Below are 23,965 nucleotides of genomic sequence, written 5' to 3'. Positions count from 1 at the left end.
TGGGAACTCTCACGGGGAAAGGACATGTTGTTTCCCCCTCTCATCCTCCCCACCTCAATACCAGACGAGAGGGACTGGAAAGAGGAAGGAAGAAGTGTGAGGAGATACACAAGTAACAAACGGACAAATAAATAGATAATTTCATAGAACAAAAGCTGTGAAGGAAATGCATGGGGTAGTGTGACAGATAGGATGGGCAGCATTGTAAAATGTGGCTGGGGAAGCGATCTCTGAGGAGGGGATATTTCAGCAAAGACCTGGACAATGAGAAGGAGACAGTCACACAAAGATCCAGGTGATGGGCAAGCATTCCAGAAAGAAGAAACAGCAAGTGCAAAGGTCCTGGAGGTTAGAATGAACTTTTTGCCCAGAGGAAAAAGAAAAGAGGACAGTGTAACTGGAGTGTTATGAACAAAAATGATCTTGGTAGGAGGTGAGGTCTGAGGTGTTATGTTAGTTATCTACTACTGCGTCACAAATCAACCGCAAACCTAACAGCTTAAAACACAGCGATCATGTATTCTCTGTCACAGGTTCTGTGGGCCAGGAATTCTGACAGGGCATGCGGGAGACAGCTCGTCCCTGCTTCCAGATGTCTGGAGCCGCAGCTGGAAGACTCAAAGGCCAGGGATGGAATCGTTTGACTTTCATTCACTCACACGTCTGGCTGTTGATGTTGGTGTCAACTGGATGCCTACGTGAGACTATTGACTAGTTTCTCCATGTGGCCTGGGGTTCCTCACAACATGGTAGTTTCCAAGGACAAGTGTCCTAAGAGAGAGAGGGAGGTGGGAGCTGAATTCTTTCTACATCTAGCTTCAGATGTCCCCATAGCCTCACTTCTACCACATTCTATCAGACAGAAGTGAGCATTCAAGGGAGGGGAATTAGACTCCATCTTTTAGATGGGGAGAGTCAAAGAATTTGTGGGCATACCTTTAAATTACCACCGATGTTGATAGGAACCAGATCATGAAAGCGTTTGAATTTTATTCTAACTGCAGTGAAAGTCTTTGGAGGGTTTGGGTGTAGAAGGGAGTAGTGGCATGATATAATTTATAATTTAAAAAGGTCACGTTGGCTGCTAGGCAGAGAATGGTTACAGAGGTCAAACCTGGTGGAGTGGGTTAAGAACTCGACTTGGATTCAAGTTCAAGTTCCTGCACTAATCAGCTGTTACCTTGGGCAAGTCTCCTAACAGTGGAGGGTAGGAGTACGCTTTTACATTTATATGGATTTACGTAGAGGTTTTTCCTCCCTCAGACCTACAGGGGCATGTTTGTTTCATGCCTCCCCTCTGTTAGATGCCTGTTTTTGTTCACCACCATAGCCCTAGTACCCAGAGCAGGCCCTGGATCGTAAAGGCTCTTCATAAAGTTTTGTTGAAAGCATAAACAAACAAATAATATTGTAAACCCCACATTAGTCCTTGAAGACAGTATCCACCAACCCAATAAGCCTTTAGCAACTGGGAGAAGTATCGGGGGAGCACCTGACTCCATCTCTTCTGGGATAATCCTGTACGCATTCTGGATGTGAGGTCTGATTCCATTCAGAACCATTATCACTGCCTAGATAGGCACAAAGAGAGCCAAGACCTGCCCTTGCCCCAGAGCCCAGCGCAAGTGGCAGACCCAGGATAGCCCACTCTGGCATCCAGTCATGGTGCATTCCTGGGACGATGTGCCTTCCAGGGACGAGGGGGAGGAGCAGGGCAGAGCCTTGTTCCTTCCCGTGACCGTCTCAGAAGACGGTACTGGGGGCGTAGGACGGGAGGAGGGGCGAGAGAGAGGAGCCCTCACTTAGCACAAAGGGCTCTGGCTAGTGGACTTTCTGTCCTTGACACTGGATGCTGGCTCCGGCCGCCTCCAGTGCTGCCAAGGGGCTGGGACCACAGACCCACAGACTCATTACCTCACCAGTGAGAAGCTGAGGAGGCTGTGGCTGGCGGGACGGGGATAAAACCTGCACAATCTTTGAAGTCATTGTTTGCATTTTTGAACCTTCTAAATTGTAAGTGCCCCAGGCAAGAGACTATTGCATTCAACAGGGTGTCTAAATTCCTACAGCTTTCAGGCCTTCATTCCTTCTGGATGCATTGAGATGCCAGGAGGCAAAAATGGATGCGTGTGGGCTCTTCCTGGTGGAGAAACTGTGCAGCCGTCCCTCTCAGGCTCTGGGACCCCGCCCACCCCCCTTGCTCCAGACTGGCTCCCATCCCCGTGCTGCAGCGGCCACCCTAGAGGTGGGGAGCTGAGGGGGGACAATCGGAGCAGCCAGGGCGGCCTGTCAGGCTCTCCTCCAGTCCCACCCGTGGGGCAACCTTCCCAGGCCTGAGGCACCTTCCAGCCTGTGTGAGGAGGCTTCTCTCACCAGGTCACACCCATGCCCTTGGGAGCCTGGGGGAGAAGGAAGCAGCTTGTAGAGTCAGACCCAGGTTGAGATCCCTTCCTGGCTTCAAGATGGTGACACCTTCTTTCCTCTGTACCCCAACAATAAAACTGAGGTCCCAGGCGGCAGCAGCTGCCTTGTAGGGGTGTTGTGAGAACTCAGATGAGTGTAGTAAAGCACAGAGCACAGGCTGGCGAGCAGCAAGGGCGATGGATCACCCCGAGCCAGCCGCAGTGCCCCACCCCCGCCCCTGCTGGAACCTGCACCTCCCGGCCTGTTACCCTACAAGCAGCAGCGCCCGGCGGCTCATATGTCCCACTGAGTCCTCTCACTCATGACGTCGCTCAGGCAAAACACGGTCTGCCTGGTGTGCAAGCCCACGGTCCTCCTCCCCTAGCCCCGTCCCTGCCCCTGGGAGTTCCCAGTCTGATGGAGGAGGCGAGGTACAGCTCTCAGGTAAGGCCAAGGCAGGCGGGAGGGGAAGGGATGGCCCTCAGCTGCCCCCACCCCCAGCCTGGACCTGCACATCTCAAGTGCTCACCAGGGACCACTCCTGCCTCCTGAACAGCCCTGCCCTTCGCTGATTTTACCAGCTGATCAGAGAGGTCAAGCAGCCGGGGTGGCACTGGGCTCCCAGGCCAGCTGGCCAAGGCCCCACGGTGTTTTTCCTGGCTTCGCAAAAAACAGAACACTCTGAGCTGCCTCCCTCTGGGAGCCCTCAGCTCTGGTGCACACCCATACACACAGGACCACACGTGCACACACCCTTGGCCTGCCCCGGCCTCTGGCACGGGGTGCAGCCACTGTCGTTTGAGCCAAGCCCCTTAGTCTCCCTGCAGACCTCAGTGTTCTTGTTATGAGAACAGAGCTAAGGGCCCCATTTCCAGGAACCCCTGGGAACAGGAGCAGGCCCTGAGCCCCGCTCCACTGCACCTGTCTCCACAGGGGCCATTGGAGCTGAGCAGATAAAGAGATCCAATCAGGCCTGTGGCCAGCAGCTCCACCGTGGCTGGCAGACGGTTCTTGTGAAAGCGGTTGCAGAATCTTGAGGTTTCAAGATGGCCAGAGGAGGGCAGGAAGGAAGTTTCTTGGGTACTGGCACCCGAAAGATGCCAGGGTTGGAAGGCTCCCTTGTGGTCCAGGGTCTGGGCGTCAGCCTGGTAGGGCCAGGCCTGCAACAGTATCCACTGACCCAGGGCTTGCCTGGCCCAGGGACAGCAACACACCTGACCAGAGGCACAGGTCCTAATAGACGTACAGGCACAAATCCACCCCCTGACCCGAGAGCTGTGACAGGCGAGGCCATAGATGCATCCATTCCACACATATGTATTAAAGCCCCGCCAGGCGGTGGGTTAGATGCTGAGGCTACAGTGAGCAACAGAGCAGGCACGTATCTTCTCTGTGTGGCTCTCACAGACCTGCAGGGAGCTGGGGCTTAATAAAATTCAAGCACAGAAATACATGTATAATCACAACGATGCTAAGCCCTAGGAACGCAGCTGCAAGAGTAAGGAACAGGAAGACCTGGCCACCCGAGTCATGGCCAGTGGGGCCGGGACAGGAAAGGCTCCGTGGGGATGGGGCCTGGAGGGTCAGCAGGAGTCACCAGGCACAAAGGAGAGGGGCCTTTGTGGTTGAGACCCATCGCAGGTGGCGGGAGGCCTGTCTCAGGAGTTGAAGCCAGCGGGGTTAGAGGGCAGAGGAACAGAGAGAGGAGACAGGGCTCTGGAGAGAGGGGCTGGCTCGCCCAGTCTGGCTCCTTAGGAGACGCTGCTTGGAGGGCCAAGATGAGTCCCAGGGGGGACGGCATGCTGGGACCAGTGTGCCAAGTCCCCCAGGGCCTCATACTCCCATGGTCATCAGGGAGGGAGCTGGCGGAACACAGTTGAGGAGCTGGCTGGTCAGGGCCCCAGTCCCCAGGTGTTCCCAACCCTTCTTATGGCCCCCTTATTCCTAGTGGCCTCATCTCCGGTCACCCCAAGTGGTCTTTTTGATGGGTTTCACTACAAATCTTTTCCTCCTGTGTGCCTCCATCTTGGACCCTTATTTTGCCCATTTCTCTTTCAGAGGAAGAGCTCTCCCGCACAACTCCCTAACCGCTGAGGTCCAACCAGGCCCCCAGCCTGTAAGGAGCCTGGTTCATCCCCAGCAGCGGGTTCTTGACTCCACATATAGAGGCAGGAGCTCACGCAGGCCTCGCAGGGAGCTGAGCTTCTCAGACACCCAACCCAGGGGGGCATCCCACCCTGGCTTCCATGCTCAGTGGACTGCCCATTCTCACATCCTTCGGGCAGCACCCACTTCAACCGCCTGCAGCTCCAGCTCCTGCCCTCTTGGCCTTGCACCGGGAATAGTCATGGGGCCCACCTAGTGCCCACCCGAAGGCTCCAAGTCACCACCATGGTGGCCCTCAACCCCCTGCCCCACTCCACTTACCTGGCCTATCGGGGTCAGGACCCTGGGAGCTCCAAACTGTCATCTGGAAAAGGAAGAGGAAATCGCATCTGGTGGGGGAAGGGACGTGTCCTCCTTTGCAGGGTGAAAAAAGGCGTGTGGATTCATGGAGCTAAATCAGGACATGACACGGTTCACTCATGTTCCACAAACATTTCTGAGCACTGGCCAGGCCCCGTGTGTTGGGTCCACAGCTGCAAACAAGATCGGGCCTGGGGTCCCCGTGGTCAGTCCGGGAGGGGGACATGGTGACAGCATGCCTTCAGTACAGCCCATTTTGTGCTGACAGAAGCATCAGCATAGGTTGCTCTGCAGACAGAACACAGACCATGTTGAGGGGTGAACGGGAAAGGGATGAGGGAAGGCTTCCTGGACGAAGTGGTGTCTCAGCTGGGTTGTGAAGATGAGTAGAGGTAAGTCAGGCAAAGGGAAAGTGCAGGAGGACCCAGAGGCGAGGGAGAACATGGTGCATTCAGAAAGCTTCTGGGAAGTCCAGGCTGGAGTGTGCTGGGCAGTGGGGAGGGGTGAGTGGAGGCTGGAGAGGTCCTATGGGGCCTGGGAGCGTGGAAGGTTTGGGGTGGGGGTCCCTGGGCTGCTGCTGAAGGGACATCGTGCATAGGCCCTGCAGACCATGACTGTGCACATCAGGATCCCGGAAGGGCCCGGGCTCCTCCCCGGTTCAGCACCTGAGCAACCCCTTCCCCACTCCCAGGCACTCAGAGCCCGGTGCTCCCCCTCGACCCCCTCCCCAGGGACCCAAACTTGGGATGTGTGTGGAAGGACTTGAAAGCTTCCTGACTTGTCATTTAGTGAGGGCAAGAGGAAGGGGCAAAATGCCAGTGCCAAGGCCGGGGCAGAGGACGAGCAGGATATAGGGGGGCCTTGTCTGTAGGGGATCTAAAAGTACCAATGGCACAGATGAAGTGTTGGACTGCTTCCTATTCTCGTCACGCGTCAGCAATTCTGAACAACGTCAGTGATGAAACGCTCCTCCCCAAAGACATCTTTCATTGGTCTAGATTCTAAACAATTGCTGCAATTACCGTTGCTTTAACAGTTCTATGTGTAAGCTTCAAATGAATGCATTTTTATTGCTTATCCTTTAATATGTACTGTGTTCCACGTGGAAGTCAATTTGGAGAATTCCCAGTTATATGGTGGCTCCCTCAGTTACCTGCATTTGCTTCGAGAGTAAGTTCTAAGGGTTCAGAACCATCCAAGCTGGCTCTCGCTATGCTTTGTGCCCCTCATCCCCTGTAGCATCACGTATTCTTGCTTTTAAACGGTTGGCTTAACATAAACAGTGTTAACTACTGGGACTGCAAAGAATGAAGAGACAGAACTTGACTTTCTTCCATTCTGTCACTCTTTGTGACCATTTGGAATGAGAATTTGTGTTTAAGATTTAAAACAGTGAAACAGAGTGCAAATTGGGCAGTATAATATTTTTAAAGTGCAAATTTAAATTAGTATGTGAATATTTTACTGAATTTGAATATCGTTAACATTGAGATTTGTTCTTTAAAATTTTTTCAATTGTTTATTTTAAAACTAAAAAAACACATCAAGAAAACAGAAACTGTAATGATACATTAAGTATTAAAACCACCAATATGTAGGTAGTTTTTCCCCTTTATTTAAACACATTCATGTAATTAAAAAGTATTAATCCACTACTCTTTTCCTTTTTATGTTGTAGTATTTTATTTTTATTTCATTACTGGGATGATTATGTCCAAATTTAATAAGTGAGAATTTCCACACATTTCCTTTCTAGCCATTATTATTACTTTTTTTCATTTAATGAGTGTTACTGAAAATAATTTTGTGGTGGAGAGGAGAAGGTATCAAAAACGAATCTGCTCCCATATCAGACACTCCAGGTCGCCACTGGGCAACACTTAGCCCCGAGGAAAATCTCTCCTGTGAGGTCCCAGTGGGCATCATGAAAAGCCCATGGGGGCATCTGAGGGGCCTGTGGCCCTTGCCCACACTCCTCTCCTGTTGTCTCTGTGTGGTTGACCCTGACCACAGAAAAAAAGCACGTGACACAGCTGACCACTGTGAGACCTGGAGAGGGCCACGCATGTCCAGGCCTGCCCCCCAGGGAAGGTCAAAGTGGGAGAGGGGGCGGATCCCCAAACTGGAGACCCCCAGGAGGGCTTCTCCCTCCATCACTGTCTCTCCACTCAGTTTCCAGTGGCCTGAGTTGAGCAGCTGGCACGCCCACTCCGACGGGAGGGTGGTCGGAGACCAGGATCTGAACAACCCTGACTTTGGAGGCCTCCCTTCCTTTCTTCCTGCCCTCCTTCTTCCCAGGCACCAGGGCCTGGATGGCCTGCAAAGCTCTTGCACTCACTGCCCCCCACCCTTCCACCTCATGGTAACTGCTGGAGTAGGCTCAGCAAAGGAAGCAGCAATAGGACGGGACGACAAGGCTTGTCAGACAAACACCGTCCAGCACCTGCTGCATGCCTGGCCCTGGTAGCGTGTCACCTTTATTCCATAACAGCTCTGCAAAGTAAACAGAGAAAGGCCTTCTGGTAGACAGTGAGGAGGCAGGCTCTGAGGCAGAGCAGCTGAGCCAGGTGAATGGCGGCTCTGGGATTTGGACCCAGGCCAGTTCTCTACCACCTCTCTATACTGCTCTCAACAAGCTCCTGGGTGCTAAGTGCTGCGGCTCCCAGAGGGAGCCTTCGTACGGCATCAGCAGAAGCCTGGGAGCAGACAAGAGGTTCGAGGTGGTTGCAGAGGAGGGGCAGGGTCCCTTGCCCGAACACTGCCTGCCTGTCCAGCCCTGCAGCCCCGGGAACCCGCCATCCATAGACCGCTTGTGCAGGGTTTCTTGGCGGCTCCTTCCTATCTGCTTTCCTCTCATCACCACCTGGAGCCGTCGGCACGCCAAAACCCCCCCGAGATGGGCCAACATGGCAGGGATGGGCCTAGAGCCCGGGTTCTGTCTCAAGCTTGTCCCAGGGACCATGGTGGCCCGCAGCTGCGGCAAAACCCGTGCACACCTCACTACTGCTGAAGAATGAGAGTCCTCTCGGGGGGAGAGCAGAGCTCAGTCTGAGTCCTCTCCGGGGGGGTACCCTGGAAGGAGAGCGACCTCGGTTCCATCCGCCCTGCCCCAGCTTCCAATCTCCTGGGCGCATCTGGGCTCCTGAGGGCAGGGGAGGTGAGCACATTTGGGGAGCACTCCACATCTTTTGCAATCTCTCTCCTTCCTGAGGGTCACTGTCCCACTCTCACAGGCCTGGAAGCTGAGGTCCAGGGAGCGGTGCGGTCTCCCCCGGTCACCCGGGAGATCAGCAGCAAGGAACTCGGTGGGCTTGCTGCAACTGCACGGTGACGGTCCATCCTGACCGTTATGCAGGAGAGGGGCCCCACGCTGAAGACAAGGAGATAAGATCAGCAGGCCCAGGCCCTCAACTGGGGCTTGTGAAAGGGGTTGCTGAACGGGCTGTTTCAAGAGCAACGGGCGGGCCGGTGCTACTGCTGTGGGAAGAGGCTGCGGAGGGCGTGGCGGCTGCGTTGGGCGGGGCGGGGCTCGGAGGGCAGGAGGCACAGGGACTGCTCCGAGGAAGGGATGGACACGTGCACCTGAAGAAGGGGCGAGCACAGGCAGGCTGCAGGGTGCAGCGGGGGTGACTCTGGGGCTGAGCGCTGAGCGCTGAGGGCGGGGTGAGCGCTCTCCAGGCAGACCAGGATGGGGTCGGAGCAAAGGATGAGCTTGGGCTCATCCAGTGGCGGAAACCGGGAGGAAAGGACAGGGGGTGTGAAGGCCTGGGTCCTGGGGGGAGCGCCGACTGGGGGCGTCCTACCCTTCAGATGCAGAAATGGAGGCCCAGCCAAGGTGGTGCAGGCCGTGGCAGAGTGGGGTCCAAACCCAGGTGGGTCGGAGCCCACCACCTCCTCTAGGGAAGCCACTGCTGACCAAGCACATAGAAGGTCAGAATTTACATCCAGCACGGGGTGCAAACCTGCTACTGACATGCACTGAAGAAGCACGCAGAGAAGCGCTAAGCCTGAGGCAGGTCCTCAGCTTGCACAGAAGCCTGCTGCCATCACTCTGCGGGGTGCTTCCCGGTGACATCACACTGTGTCCCCCAAATGGCCCATGAGGCAGCACCTTAATTTTCACTGCTAGGCCCTGCTTCCACCATCACCTCACCTTCCCCTGCATCTTGGAGAGAGCTGGAGCAAGGGGGAGGGACCGAATCATTGATCCCACATCATTCATCCCCTCAATCAACTTACTGAGCACCTACTGAATACTAGGCCTTGTGCTGGGGGCTGGGGAGATATGACAGTAAGGCAGACCCGGCTTCTGCCCTGTTGGAGGAGGAGAGGGGCCTTCCCTATGATTTAGCCCAAGTCCCATTTTAGGAATGTGGAAACTGAGGCTCAGAGAGGGGAAGTGACTTGCCCAGGACCATACAAATAGTTAGGGGCAGGACCAGGCGCAGCGCTCTTCTGAGGCACACCCAGCAAGTATTCACTGAGCAACATCTGTGTTCTAGGCACTGCTCTGGGCCCTGGGAGAAATATATCAGTGAACTCGATAGCAAAGAGGCTGGGGATGGAGTGAGCAGATGAAAGAACGTCTCCATGTTGGTGAGGGGTAAAGTGGGGTGTTTCAGTGTCACAACTCCCCCCAAAATGAGAGGGAAGTTCCAGAGCTCCACCTCAAGAGGCTGGGCTTCTTAGGCCCAGAGCTCCCCTCCCTCCCCCAGGACAGGCTATAAAAGTCCCTTCCCAGCTACTTCCGCAGAAGAGCAGGAGGAGGTGAGAGGTCAGCTCAGCATCCTCTCTCGGTGAGAAGGCATCAGGGGACACCCACCCGTGTGATCGCTTACCCCCCTGTGGCTGGGGTCTCACTGCAGAGATGAAGTTGCTCCTGGCCCTGGTGGGGCTCCTAGCCCGGCTCTCTGAGGGCACCACCCCAGGTAATAGCCCCTTGGACAGCCAAGGAGGAGGGCAATGGAGGGGGAAGCACTTGGGTCTGAGGGACCTGTGGCTGCCCTGGACCCTAAGCCTCCTTCCCCCTGAACAGCCTCCCCTAGGGTGGTGGAGACCTTGGTCCTCCAGAGCTGCATAACAGAGGCCAAGTTGCTAGTGGATGCCGCCTACAATCAGACTGAGAGGAGGTGGGCCTGGGTCTGGGTCTGGGGACTGCGTGGGCCTGGAAGGGTTGACGATGGGGGATGGATGGACTCCAGCCAAGGTCATCTCACCCAACACCTGCCCCTGGGCACCTTGGGGCAGTGCCATGTCGGTAGAGAGCCTCCTTTCTATCCATCCTTCTGTCTGTTCACACTGTGCTGACTGTCCACTGCCCAGGTTGGGGCTCTGCTGGGTGTGTCTGCTTCCTCTCTCCAGCCCTCACTTCTCCTCTTCTGGGCAGCATCAAGCAGCGCCTTCACAGTGGTTTGGCCAGCCCCATGGACCTCCTGTCCTACTTCAAACAACCGGTAGCGGCCACCAGGAGAGTCATTCAGGCTGCCGATTATATGCATGTGGCCTTGGGACTGCTGGAAGAGAAGTTACAACTCCAGGGGTCCAGATCCTTCAATGTCACTGGTACTGTGGAGTGGAAGGAAGCCAGGAGGGGGTTGCAGGGTGCACGCCTTGGGGTGTTGGGAGGGGAGAGGGGAAAGGGATGGGAGGTACAGAACAGACCAGCTCTAGAAGAAGCTAGAACCCTGCCCACTATCCCACCCCCAGATGTGCTAACGAAATCCCAAATGAGGCTGCTGTCCCAGGCCAGTGGCTGTGCAGCCCAGGATGAAGCCAAGAAGTGCAGTGACAAGTACCGCACCATCACTGGGAGATGCAACAACAAGTGGGTGCTGGGGCGGCACCTGACCTGGTGGGGCCCAGTTCCCTCCTCTCTTTCCCAACCCTGCTGACCCCAGCCCACCCATCGCTGCAGGAAGAGACCCTGGCTGGGGGCCTCCAACCAGGCCCTGGCGCGCTGGCTGCCAGCCGAGTATGAGGACAAGCTGTCTCTCCCCTTCGGCTGGACCCCCGGCAAGAGGCGCAACGGCTTCCTCCTCCCCCTTGTGAGTCAGGGCTGAGGGGCTGGAGGACGTTCCATCTCTTCTAAACGTGGGGAGTAAAAGCTCAGCCCGGAGTCGGACAGGGCTCGAACCAGGCTCTCCCACAGGCTGGCTGATGACTCTGGGCAAGGACTCCAGCTGAATCAGTTTCCTCAGCTGTAAAATGGCAGTAAAACCCACTTAATATTACTGTTGTGACTATTAAATAAAGTCCTGGACATAAACGTCCATGTAGGATGTGATATATTAATGCTAGCCATTACAATATTGTTTTTTCTGAAAGAATTCATGTCAAAGTACCTTGCTAAATATGAGGAGCAATACATCTTAATGTAGTTCTATCTATTGACCTAAACTATGTCATATTTAACAATTTATCAATCTTCTATTCATATGCCAAAATAACAATGTGTCATCTACCCATCTATCAACATCTATTTATCAATTTTTCTTCCGTTGGTCTTTCCATCTATCCAATTCTCTATTTATTATCCGTCGCCTAGCAACCAATCCTTGCATCTATCAATCAGTTCTACCATCTAATTATCCATTAGTCTATAAATTGATCTATCAGTTTGATCTATTTATCTCTCTGGAGAAGCTGGTGGGGTCTGAGCCAGCCAACCTGGCCCATCCCCTTCCTGGAATTACTCCTGGAATCCTCAGGAGCTGGGCTGGAGAGCATCCGTGTAGGAATGACAGCCACATAGGAAGTGGGACAAAGCAGGAGAGGGGAGGGGGGGGGGAGGGCAGGGGAGGAGGAGAGACTGTACTAACTCCAGCAGGGGCAACCTGCCACCCCCTGAGTCCTGGGTTGGCTCTGACACCCTGCAGAGTCAGCGCCCCACGCTGATCTATCTCCCCACCAGGTCCGAGCCGTCTCCAACCAGATCGTGCGCTTCCCCAGCAAGAGGCTAACCTCCGACCAGGGCCGGTCCCTCATGTTCATGCAGTGGGGCCAGTTCATTGACCACGACTTGGACTTCATCCCTGAGTCCCCAGCCAGAGTGGCCTTCACTGTGGGCGTCGACTGTGAGAGGACCTGTGCCCAGCTGCCCCCCTGCTTCCCCATCAAGGTACTTACCCCCGACTCCGAGGCTCCTGATGTGGACTCCACCTCTGGCCGAGAGCTGGGGCTGGGCATCTGGCACCTAGTGCACCTGCCTTAAGGAGCTGCCTGTGACGCTGGAGTATCAGACAGAGACAAGATGCACAGTCCGGCACAGACGCCTGGTTCTGTGTGTGTTTGGGGGTGGGGGGGTGGGGGGCAACCTGCCAGGAGGTCCTGGTGCTGGCCTCATGGAAGGGGAAGAAGTTGAGACTAGCCTTGACCCCTGGGTCCCTTTCCAACAGGGAAGTCTTTAGGGTCTCTTAGCTCTTGCCCTTCTCTCCCTCCTGGGGTGGTCTGAGAGCCCTGCAGTTCTCACCATTTCCTGGGATCGGGTTGTGAGCACGGTGCTCTCCTTCAGCTGAGAGACAAGGATGGTGAGGGACACTAGGGAAGAAAAGACGGGCTCCAGGGAGCACAGCCTCAGCTGGGGACAGAGGGGACCCTCTGTGCACACACACACACACACACACAGACACACACACACACACATTCACTCGCCCCTACTGGGTAGGGCAACGTTCTCGCGACGTGACATGTGAGGGCCCCTGGCTGGCTCCTTCCTCAAGCTCCTCTGGGGAACTGTCCCCTATCTTCCTATTACACCTTTAGCTCTTGACTTTTATTTATTTATTTAATTTTTAACATCTTTATTGGCATATAATTGCTTTACAATGGTGTGTTAGTTTCTGCTTTATAACAAAGTGAATCAGCCATACATACACATACATCCCCATATCTCCTCCCTCTTGCATCTCCCTCCCACCCTCCCTATCCCACCCCTCTAGGTGGTCACAAAGCATTGAGCTGATCTCCCTGTGCTATGCAGCTGCTTCCCACTAGCTATCTATTTTACATTTGGTAGTGTATATATGTCCACGCCACTCTCTCACTTCATCCCAGCTTATCCTTCCCCCTCCCTGTGTCCTCAAGTCCATTCTCTACCTCTGCGTCTTTATTCCTGTCCTGCCCCTAGGTTCCTCAGAACCTTTTTTTTTTTTTTTTTTTTTTAGATTCCATATATATGTGTTAGCATACGATATTTGTTTTTCTCTTTCTGACTTACTTCACTCTGTATGACAGACTCTAGGCCCATCCACCTCACTACAAATAACTCAGTTTCGTTTCTTTTTATGGCTGAGTAATATTCCATTGTATATATGTGTCACATCTTCTTTATCCATTCATCTGTCGATGGACACTTAGGTTGCTTCCTTGTCCCGGCTATTGTAAATAGAGCTGCAATGAATATTGTGGTACATGACTCCTTTTGAATTATGGTTTTCTCAGGGTATATACCCCGTAGTGGGATTGTTGGGTTATATGGTAGTTCTGTTTTTAGTTTTTTAAGGAACCTCCATACTGTTCTCCATAGTGGCTGTATCAAGTTACATTCCCACCAACAGTGCAAGAGGGTTCCCTTTTCTCCACACCCTCTCCAGCATTTATTGTTTGTAGATTTTTTGATGATGGCCATTTTGACTATTTCCTTACCCACATTAGGGAAGTTTTCAACTGTAATCTCTTCAAATACTTTCTCAGTCCCTTTTTTTCCCTCTTCTTCTTCTGGGACCCCTATAATTTGAATGTTGGTGCGTTTAATGTTGTCCCAGAGCTCTCTGAGATTGTCCTCAATTCTTTTCATTCTTTTTTCTTTATTCTGCTCTGCGGTAGTTATTTCCACTATCTTATCTTCTAGGTCACTTATCCGTTCTTCCGCCTCAGTTATTCTGCTATTGATTCCTTCTAGAGAATTTTTAATTTCATTTATCATGTGTTCATCATTGTTTGTTTGCTCTTTAGTTCTTCTATGTCCTTGTTAAATATTTCTTGTATTTTCTCCATTCTATTTCCAAGATTTTGCATCATCTTTACTATCATTACTCTGAATTCTTTTTCAGGTAGACTGCCTATTTCCTCTTCATTGTTTGGTCTGGTGGGTTTTTGTCTTGCTCCTTCATCTGCTGTGTGTTTCTGTTTCTCTGTCTTCTCATTTTGCTTAACTTACAGTGTTTGGGGCCTCCTTTTCGCAGGCTGCAGGTTCGTAGTTCCCATTGTTTTTGGTGTCTGCCCGCATTGGGTAAGGTTGATTCAGTAGGTTGTGTAGGCTTCCTGGTGGAGGGGACTAGTGCCTGTGTTCTGGTGGATGAGGCTGGATCTTGTCTTTCTGGTGTGCAGGACCACATCCGGTGGTGTGTTTTGGAGTGTCTGTGACCTTATTAAGATTTTAGACAGCCTCTCTGCTAATGGGTGGGTTTGTGTTCCTGTCTTGCTAGTTGTTTGGCAGAGGGTGTCCAGCACTGTAGCTTGCCTGTCGTTGAGTGGAGCTGGGTCTTAGCGTTGAGACAGAGATCTCTGGGAGAGCTTTAACCGTTTGATATTATGTGGAGCTGGGAGGTCTCTGGTGGACCAATGTCCTGAACTCAGCTCTCCCACCTCAGAGGCACAGGCCTGACACCCAGACAGAGCACCAAGACCATGTCAGCCACATGGCTCAGAAGAAAAGGGAGAAAAAAAGAAAGAAAGAAAGAAAGAAAGAAACAAAGAGAGAAAGAAAGAAAGAGAGAAAGAAAATAAAGTAAAATAAAGTTATTAAAATAAAAAATTTATTAAAAATTAAAAAAAATCTTAAGTAATAAAAAAAAAGAAAGAAAGAAGAGAGCAACAAACCAAAAAACAAATCCACCAATGATAACAAGCACTTAAAACTATAGTAAAAACAACAACAACAAAAAACAGACAGAACCCTAAGACAAATGGTAAAAGCAAGGCTATACAGACAAACTCACACAAAGAGGCATACACATACACACTCACAAACAGGGAAAAAGGAAATATATATATATATATATATATATATATATATATATATATATATATATATATATATATATAAAATGGAAGAGAGCAACTAAATCAATAAACAAATCTACCAATGATAATAAACTCTAAATACTAAAGTAAGATAAACATAAAACCAGAAATAAATTAGATGCCAAAAGCAAACCCCAAGTCTACAGTTGCTCTCAAAGTCCACCGCCTCAGTTTTGGGATGATTCGTTGTCTATTCAGGTATTCCACAGATGCAGGTACATCAAGTTGACTGTGGAGATTTAATCCGCTGCTCCTGAGGCTGCTGGGAGAGATTTCCCTTTCTTTTCTTTGTTCGCACAGCTCCCAGGGTTCAGCTTTGGATTTGGCCCCGCCTCTGTGTGTAGGTCGCACTCTGGCTTCTGTTCTTCACTCAGACAGGATGGGGTTAAAGGAGCAGCTGATTCGGGGGCTCTGGCTCACTCAGGCGGAGGGTGGGGGGAGGGAGGGGTACAGATGCGGGGTGAGCCTGCGGCGGCAGAGGCCGGCGTGACGTTGCAGCAGCCTGAGGCACCATGCGCGTTCTCCCTGGGAAGCTGTCCCTGGATCACGGGAGCCTGGCCGTGGCGGGCTGCACCGGCTCCCGGGAGGGGCGGTGTGGAGAGTGAGCTGTGCTCGCACACAGGCTTCTTGGTGGCGGCAGCAGCAGCCTTAGCGTTTCATGCCTGTCTCTGGGGTCCGCGCTGATAGTCACAGCTCACGCCCATCTCTGGAGCTCCTTTAGGCGGCGCTCTGAATCCCCTCTCCTCGTGCACCAGGAAACAAAGAGGCAAGAAAAGGTCTCTTGCCTCTTCGGCAGCTCCAGACTTTTTCCCGGACTCCCTCCCGGCTAGCTGTGGCGCACTAGCCCCTTCAGGCTGTGTTCACGCCGCCAACCCCAGTCCTCTCCCTGGGATCCGACCGAAGCCCGAGCCTCAGCTCCCAGCCCCCGCCCGCCCCGGCGGCTGAGCAGACAAGCCTCTCGGGCTGGTGAGTGCTGGTCGGCACGGATCCTCTGTGAGGGAATCTCTCCACTTTGCCCTCTGCACCCCTGTTGCTGCACTCTCCTCCGTGGCTCCAAAGCTTCCCCCTCCGCCACCCGCAGTCTCTACCCGTGAAGGGGCTCCTAGTGTGTGGAAACCTTTCCTCCTTCACAGCTCCCTCCCACTGGTGCAGGTCCTGTGCCTATTCTTTTGTCTCTGTTATTTCTTATTTCTTTTGCCCTACCCAAGTACGTGGGGTAGTTTCTTGCCTTTTGGGAGGTCTGAGGTCTTCTGCCAGCGTTCAGTAGGTGTTCCGTAGGAGCTGTTCCACATGTAGATGTATTTCTGATGTATTTGTGGGAAGGTGATCTCCGCGTCTTACTCCTCCGCCATCTTGAAGGTCTCCCTAGCTCTTGACTTTTAAACCAAGCATAGCAAATGCCACCTCAATTTCGAGTTACATTACTCTATGTGCAGGTCTGTTTTCACTGAATTGCCAGCTTCCTGCAACTTGTCCTGGGTTTCCTCGACCTTCACAGTCTCCGAGGCACCCGGCACAGAAAGGGGCTTAGGAAATGTCTGTTGAATTGAATGGAATGAAAGGAGCACAAGCCTCATGTCAGGAGAACTAGGTTCTAATCCCTCCTCTCCCGCTAACGAGTTGTCAGTTCCCCTCTCTGACCCTCAGTTTCCCCACCTGTAAAATGAGGATCTAAGGCCTCGTCCATTTCTAACCTTTCATGACTCTATGACACAACATGCTAAGGATGCTCAGATGACCTGGTGAGCAGCGTGAGTCTGGATGAGTCAAGGAGGGCTTCCTGGAAAAAGGGAGTTTTGAGCAAGGTTTTGAAGCAGGTGGGGGATGACCAGGAGGAGTGAGCTTGCTCGGGAGGGGCCCCAGTGTCACTGGCTCCTCTTCCACCTCAGATCCCGCCCAATGACCCCCGCATCATGAACCAGTGTGACTGCATCCCCTTCTTCCGTTCGGCACCCTCGTGCCCCCAAAACAAGAACAAAGTCCGCAACCAGATCAACGCGCTCACCTCCTTCGTGGATGCCAGCATGGTGTACGGCAGCGAGGACGCCCTCGCCCTGCGGCTCCGCAACCAGACCAACCAGCTGGGGCTGCTGGCCGTCAACACCTGCTTCCATGACAACGGCCGGGCACTGCTGCCCTTCGACAATCTGCACGAAGACCCCTGCCTGCTCACCAACCGCACCGCGAACATCCCCTGCTTCCTGGCAGGTCAGACTCGGGGGTCGGAAGGAGGAAACACCCAGTCCCTGGGTTCTGGGTTGGGAAAGCCTGGTGGGACTCGATGGGGGTGCATGGCTTCAGACCTCAATATTAGACACACAGATCTGTGCACAGTCTTCCCAGAATCAGTAAGTTGGAAGGAGTCTCTTTGTGAACCCGGTGTGTGGCCGGAGATCACCACTTGACTCTCTTCGGTGAAAAGGGACTCACCCCCTCTGCTGTTCATCTGGAGCGGCGCTGACTGCAGAAGGCCCGCCCCCCCCCCATTTTGATCCAATGCCCATCTGTGGCTCTTCATCATGCTTCTAGAGCCTCAGAGAAAAAGCTCTATCTTTCACACAGTAATAGCCTCTTTAATTACCTGAAAGTAGCTTTCACTTCCACCAAATATTTTTTTCTTCTCTGGGCTAAATTCCCTTAGAATCTTCAGTTTCCCCCCTGCTCTTGCTAGACACTGTCACCTGGTACCTTCTTCTGGATGCATAATCCGAACTCTCCTGGGGGTCTTTGCCCCTGCCCCCCCATGCTGGTTATCATAACGATGGTCATTGCTTCTGGTTATTTAATATATTTAAATGTGCCATCTCTAATCCTTACAGCAGCCCTGAAAGGAGAGCATTATTAGCGTCCTCGTTTTGCAGATGAGACACTCAGGGAAGATAACTAATGCGCTCCAGAGCAGAGTGTCAGATGGCAGAGTCCACGGTGAGGACTTAAGTCAGTGTAGTGGCCAGGTCTGGGCTCTCTCCACTCTGCTCCACCACCTCCTTTGCAGGGAGTCAGCTCCAGCCCCTTTTCTAAGGACTGTATGTTTCTTTGCTCCTGGCAAGAGCGGCATGCACCTTCACCAGAGGTTTACTTAAGAGTAGATTGAATAAGACCACATACAAGGGCTTAGTTCAAAGCCAGCAAATGACTGTGTGTAAGGCCACCTTCAGGAATGTACTTTCCTTCCTGGCCTCTAGCTTCAGGAATGTACTTTCCTTCCTGGCCTCTAGGAGAAGGTCTGGCTACAGGAACAGGCTCTGCCCAACCTTCCTTCTTTCTCCTTCCATGGGGCTCCCTGGGGAGGGTAGCATGACACCAAGCCCAAAGCTGGGGAGAGGTCCAGCCCCTGGAAGAGAATGTGCAGAAGGATGCAACCCACAGGACAGGTTCCTAAAGTCACCCAGGACCCTCCACCAGCTGTGGATCTGGTAATCCTGCAGAGCAGAATCATTAGGCAAAAGGGTTCCTGCCTAAGACCAGCAGCTGCCCTGGGCCACCTCACGCAAGCTCATTCCAGTAACTTAGGGACCCGAGACTCCACTGTCCTCCCACTCCTGGCCCATTGTGTTTGTCAGTGGAGCCTCACAGCACAGCTGAGGAGATGGAGGTCCATGAGGGCCAGGAATTTGGCCCAGGTCACAAAATCCCACCACCTCTTTCTAGTCCCCAGAGCTCTGTCTGCCTTAGCAGAAAGACATTGCTCTGGGAAGGACTATGGTGACTCTGAACTTGGGGTTTTCAAGGTGACAGCCGGTCAACCGAAACCCCGAAACTGGCAGCCATGCACACCCTCTTTGTGCGAGAGCACAACCGGCTGGCAACTGAGCTGAGACACCTGAATCCTCAGTGGACCAGTGACAAGCTGTACCAGGAGGCTCGGAAGATCGTGGGGGCCATGGTCCAGGTAGGGGGCCCTGGGCCCCAGCATCCCTTAGAAGGCAACCTGGCGTGAGAAGCCATCCTGGGAGATGTGCCTCAAGTCAGCTGGGTCTGGGTGATTGGGAGTGGTCCTGAGATCCGACCTGTATCCCCAACACTGCCACTAACTCTCTCTGTGACCCCGTTCATGTCACCCAGCCTCTCTGGGCCTCAGTATCTCCATCAGACAATGGGAAATTAACATCACCACATTTGACATACTGCCAATAAAGAATCAATATGTCTGAGCAGCCCTTCGAAAAGCAAAAGGTCTGTCCAAAGGCAAGGGAGTGGGGTGGGTGGCCACTAAGGTAACGTTCCTCCTCCATCTTTTCTTCCAGATCATCACCTACCGGGACTTTCTGCCCTTGGTTCTGGGCAAGGCCAGGGCCAGGAAAACCCTGGGGCCCTACCAGGGGTACTGTTCCAATGTAGACCCCCGTGTGGCCAACGTCTTCACCCTGGCCTTCCGCTTCGGCCACACCATGATCCAGCCCGTCATGTTCCGCCTGGACAGCCGGTACCAGGCCTCAGCACCCAACTCGCGGGTCCCACTCAGCTCCGCCTTCTTCGCCAGCTGGCGAATCGTGCACGAAGGTGACCAGGTTTTCCAGAGGCAGACAGGGCGAGGGGGTGGGGCCCAGCTTAGTGCCGGAGGCCAGGCTACCGCTCAGGCTACTGCTAATCACCTCCCCAAGCAAGTGAAAACAAGGCAGGTGCCACCAAGACCCTCAGTCACGGGCCTCCCATCCCCTCCGCGATTAGAGGATTTCTAAAAGGGGAGGAGACTGGTGGTTGTGGTCCTGAAAGGAGCTTGCCTTCCACTCCTTCCCGGAGAAGTGGGGGTGATTGCTTTTCTTGCCGGCTCCAGCTCCCTTCATGTCCACCCAGGCCACTGTTTCCGGACACAAACATTATAGAATGTAAGTGACTGGGGCTTGTCCAGCTCTGAGCTAGCTTGGCATCATGTGATGACCCTAGGGGCTTCCAGGAGGCTGGTCCAATCTGTGCTGCTCATATTCCCCGCCACCAGGTGGCATCGATCCCATCCTCCGAGGCCTCATGGCCACCCCTGCCAAGCTGAACCGTCAAGATTCCATGTTAGTGGATGAGCTCCGGGACCGGCTGTTTCAGCAAGTGAGAAGGATCGGGCTGGACCTGGCAGCTCTCAACATGCAACGCAGCCGGGACCATGGCCTCCCAGGTGAGGGGGCTGCCCGCCCCTTCCCAGGCTTCCCCAGAGCAGGGTTGCTGGTGATGGTTGGTTGGGGGGAGGGTTCAGAGAAGACCCTTGGCGCCTCCTTTCTGACTGGGACTGTCTATAGGATGTGCTGAGGCTGATGCAGCAAAGCATCCCTGGGACCTCGTTGTTGCTGTTCTGCCACATCTTCTCCATCCTCCATAGGGTCTCTAGCTTTAGGGTCACAACAGGACCAGGACTTGGACGCAGGAGCTGAAGGACACAGGACACAAAGGAGATCAGGACTTTCCAAGTAGAGAAAAACAGTGGCTTTAAAAGGCAGGGAAGAGCTGCTCCATGCCCCACCACCCTGGCAAGATCCAGGGAGGCAGTTCCAGGGATATAGAAACTGGCTCTTGGCTCTAATTGGGCAAAGAGCCTGAGAGGCAGGGAACAGGTGGAGTTAAGGTAAGACTGCCTTGGTTGTTTGGTGAGGCCACAGAAAGACTTTATCCCAGGAAATAAGAAAAATTAGGCACTTTGCTAGGATCTTTAATGGATATTAACTCTTTTAGTCCTCCCAATGACCTTGAAAAGCAGCTGTGACAGACATTTTTATAAATGAGGAAATAAACTCAGAGACATCTAGTAATTGGCCCAAGCCCACATAACTAGGAAGTAGTAAAATTCGAATCAGTTTCAAAATTTCTCCTTTCGTCCCCCTGTTCAATCCACGATGTTAGGGGAAGGCTTTGGCCACAGCCTCCCTCATCTCTCCCTCTCCCCATCTCCTACTTCCCTGTCTAAATACAACCCGAAGCCCCATCTGCCTCTGCTAATTTTTGGCCGTGAATAATATAGGGTGGGCAATTTCTACTGCACCTAACACAGCCCCTGGCTGGCACACAGCAGGCACTCAAGAACCTGAGTTTCTTTTCTTCCCTACGCTTGGGTGCTCCTGACAGCTAGTGTCGTGGGTGCCCCCTGCTGGAGATCTGATATTGCTAGCTGCCCAAGTTGCCACACAGTGAGTTTCTGTACCCTCTAAACTGTCCCAGAAATAGTGTACTGATCATAGCTCTTGCAGTCTCCTCCAATCCCTTCCCAAATTTGGAATTGGAAGGCCTGGTTTGAACTCCACTTAACGGTGGGGTGGCCTTGGAAAAGTCACAGTTGCTCAAGCTCAGCGAATATCCATTGATAACATGGGGATTACAAAGTACCTCACAAAAATGTGAGGATCCTGAGAGATATCCACACAGCAGTGCTCAGTAATGGTGAAACATTATATGGTTTTCCTTTGTTCAGCTTGGGGGATGGTGTTTGGGAGTTGTAGTTCAATGGACAACGTTGGGCTGGTGTTTCTTTGAGTCATGGCAAAGCTATCTTCCTCCTATCTTAATGGTCCCCATCATATCATGTGACTTGTCCTGGTGTGGGATCCTGATGGCTGAGAAATCAGTATGGTCTTTGTTAGTTTCTGAGTAGGTGAAAAAAAATTTTTAATTTTAGTTAAAATTTTAATTTTAAATTATATTGAGATATAATTAACATATCACAAAATTTACCAATGTAAAGTATATAATTCAATGATTTTAGTACATTTAGAGTTGTGCATCATATCTAATATCAGAACATTTTCATCACTCACAAAAGAAACCTAGTAATAATAGTCACTCCCCATCCCCACTCCAGCCCCTGACAATTACTAATCTTCTATCTCTACGTATTTGCCTATTCTGGACCTTTCATATAAATGGAATCATACAGCATGTGGTCCTCTTCTGAGTAGATAAATTTTATCCATGATTTTCATTTCTTGGTTCATTCACTCATTTATTCATTCGGGCATTCTACAAATCTGAGAGTCTTTTCTGTTCTAGGTAATGTCTTACTTGTGCCTGATTAATGCCACGATAATATCATTGTGATTGTGAGTGTTGGGTTACGACAGCTTCTTACATTAGGACACTCTTCAGTGTGTGCACAAAGCATGGCTGTCTGCTCGCACTGAAAATTAAGAGGGCAGTGGTTTGGTCTTTGGAAGGTTCAAGGCCTCTTCTGCCAGCAGGGATTTTGTTCTGCCCAATATTGCCTGACCACAGAGCTCCCTCAGGAGAAATCGCGGCGAGCAGAAGTTAATGGGAATCTGCAGGGGTAAGACTAAACTGCTCCTGTCCCCTTTCCCTACAGGGTACAATGCTTGGAGGCGCTTCTGCAGGCTCTCCCAGCCCCGGAATCTGGTACAGCTTAGCCGGGTTCTGAAAAACCAGGGTTTGGCAAGGAAGTTCCTGAATCTCTATGGAACACCTGACAACATTGACATCTGGACTGGGGCCATCGCAGAGCCTCTTTTGCCAGGGGCCCGAGTGGGGCCTCTTCTGGCTTGCCTTTTTGAGAACCAGTTCAGAAGAGCCCGAAATGGAGACAGGTAAGTAACCCCTACCCTAAAGGGACCAGCCCCAGAGGCAGGGCAGAAAAGCACTAGAATTTCAAGACTCAGAAATGAGAGAAAGTACTCTTTTTAGCTTCATCTCTTCCAAGTACACAGGATCCGAGACCAGGAGCTCCTCCCTGGAGAGCTTGGTAAGAGGCAGAGAGAGCACTTGCCTGAGTTGGAGGCACCTTTAACTCAGGAGAGAGACTTCTCAGCCTCACTGTTCCAGGCTTAAGGATCCCAGAAAACATGGGCACAAAAGCTAAATCTGGTTTCCCTCCAATAAGCTTGTGGTTTAAGACTTGACTTCTTATTTGGATTTGGCATTTACCTGGGTTCAAATCCAGTCCTGGCTACTTAAATTACTGTGCAATTAATACCGGGCAATTTACTAGACTGCTGAACTTGTTTCTTCCTTTATAAAATGGGAATCATACCTATTTTGCAGGGATTCTGGAGAATTGAATGAAATAATGTATGTAAAGTACCTCACACACAGCAGGTGCTCATTCCTGTTCATCCCTGCCAAACTTCACCCACATCTCTCCACTGTCTTGGTAGGTTCTGGTGGCAGAAACAGGGTGTTTTCACCAAGACACAGCGCAGGGCCCTGAGCCGTATCTCCTTGTCTCGAATTGTGTGTGACAACACTGGTATCACCACCGTTCCGAGGGACATCTTCAGGGCCAACACCTACCCCCAGGGCTTTGTGCCCTGCACCTGCATCCCCAGCCTGAACCTGTCAGCCTGGAGAGACAGATGAGGCTTCTGCAGGTAAGGGGGACCTCCTCCAACAGCCCTGGGCCGTGTCAGGCCCTCACTTCCTTCCCTGGACAGGACAGCTGTGTCCTCTCAGGCCCCTGAGCAGGAACAACAGAACTTGTCTCTAGCAACAGATCATGCTTTCACAGTGGCTTCCCAGTATGCTAGCCTCTGAGTTGATAGTTAATCCCAGGGCCCAGGACTTTGAGGGGCAATTAGGAAGTATCCAACTAGCCTCAGCTTGGTCATCAACACCCTAAGAACAGCTCAATCTCTGGACATCCAGCAAGTTCCTCACTTGCCCACTTGTGCTGCTTCCACAGGAGTCCATCCCAAGCCTCTGACCTTGGAGACCTTGGAGACAAGGAAACCTGGGGAAGACCACAAGGCTACCTCCTCCCCTGGAGCAACTGCTTCCTGCTGATGCTTTTACTGGCTATAGCTCAGAGCTGGTTCTCTGGCTGGGAGTGACGGCCAGGGCTCCCAGCAGCAATGAACCCTCCTGCCATGCGAGCCTCTTATGTATTAGGTCACATGTCAGCTCCAGGTGCAAGGGCTCATGAGCCAAGCAAGGGGGTCCTGAGGCCCAGGCAAGAAGAGTCATCTTCGTCTCCAGCCACTTTCATCTATTTCCCACCCTGTCCCTGACCCCTGCCTATGACTGGAAGGCCAGAGTCCCAGCCTCCAGCCGCCCCATGGTCTTTCTCTGGAGCCTTAAGGCTGCACAGCACACTCTGCTTCTACCAATAAAGCACCCGTGAGGGCAGAAGCTGGTTTCTGCATTGGGC

At 52.4% G+C, this 23,965-nt stretch overlaps 1 protein-coding gene across 1 annotated transcript; it reads left to right on the top strand.

The window, feature by feature from the left end:
* The first annotated feature begins 1,662 nt into the window (after nucleotides 1-1,662).
* EPX (eosinophil peroxidase) lies at nucleotides 1,663-23,178 on the top strand. Its single transcript, XM_028164965.2, has 14 exons — nucleotides 1,663-1,753; nucleotides 2,789-2,847; nucleotides 9,674-9,797; nucleotides 9,905-9,998; nucleotides 10,256-10,431; nucleotides 10,576-10,693; nucleotides 10,784-10,913; nucleotides 11,780-11,986; nucleotides 16,782-17,100; nucleotides 18,624-18,784; nucleotides 19,140-19,395; nucleotides 19,832-20,002; nucleotides 22,172-22,409; nucleotides 22,977-23,178. Exons 1-14 carry the CDS (start codon nucleotides 1,663-1,665, stop codon nucleotides 23,176-23,178), a joined length of 2,346 nt encoding a protein of 781 aa, XP_028020766.2.
* Nucleotides 23,179-23,965: the final 787 nt, after the last annotated feature.

The sequence above is a fragment of the Balaenoptera acutorostrata genome, chromosome 20 (assembly GCF_949987535.1).
Source record: "Balaenoptera acutorostrata chromosome 20, mBalAcu1.1, whole genome shotgun sequence".
NCBI lineage: Eukaryota > Metazoa > Chordata > Mammalia > Artiodactyla > Balaenopteridae > Balaenoptera > Balaenoptera acutorostrata.
This window is presented reverse-complemented; position numbering and strand designations above follow the sequence as displayed.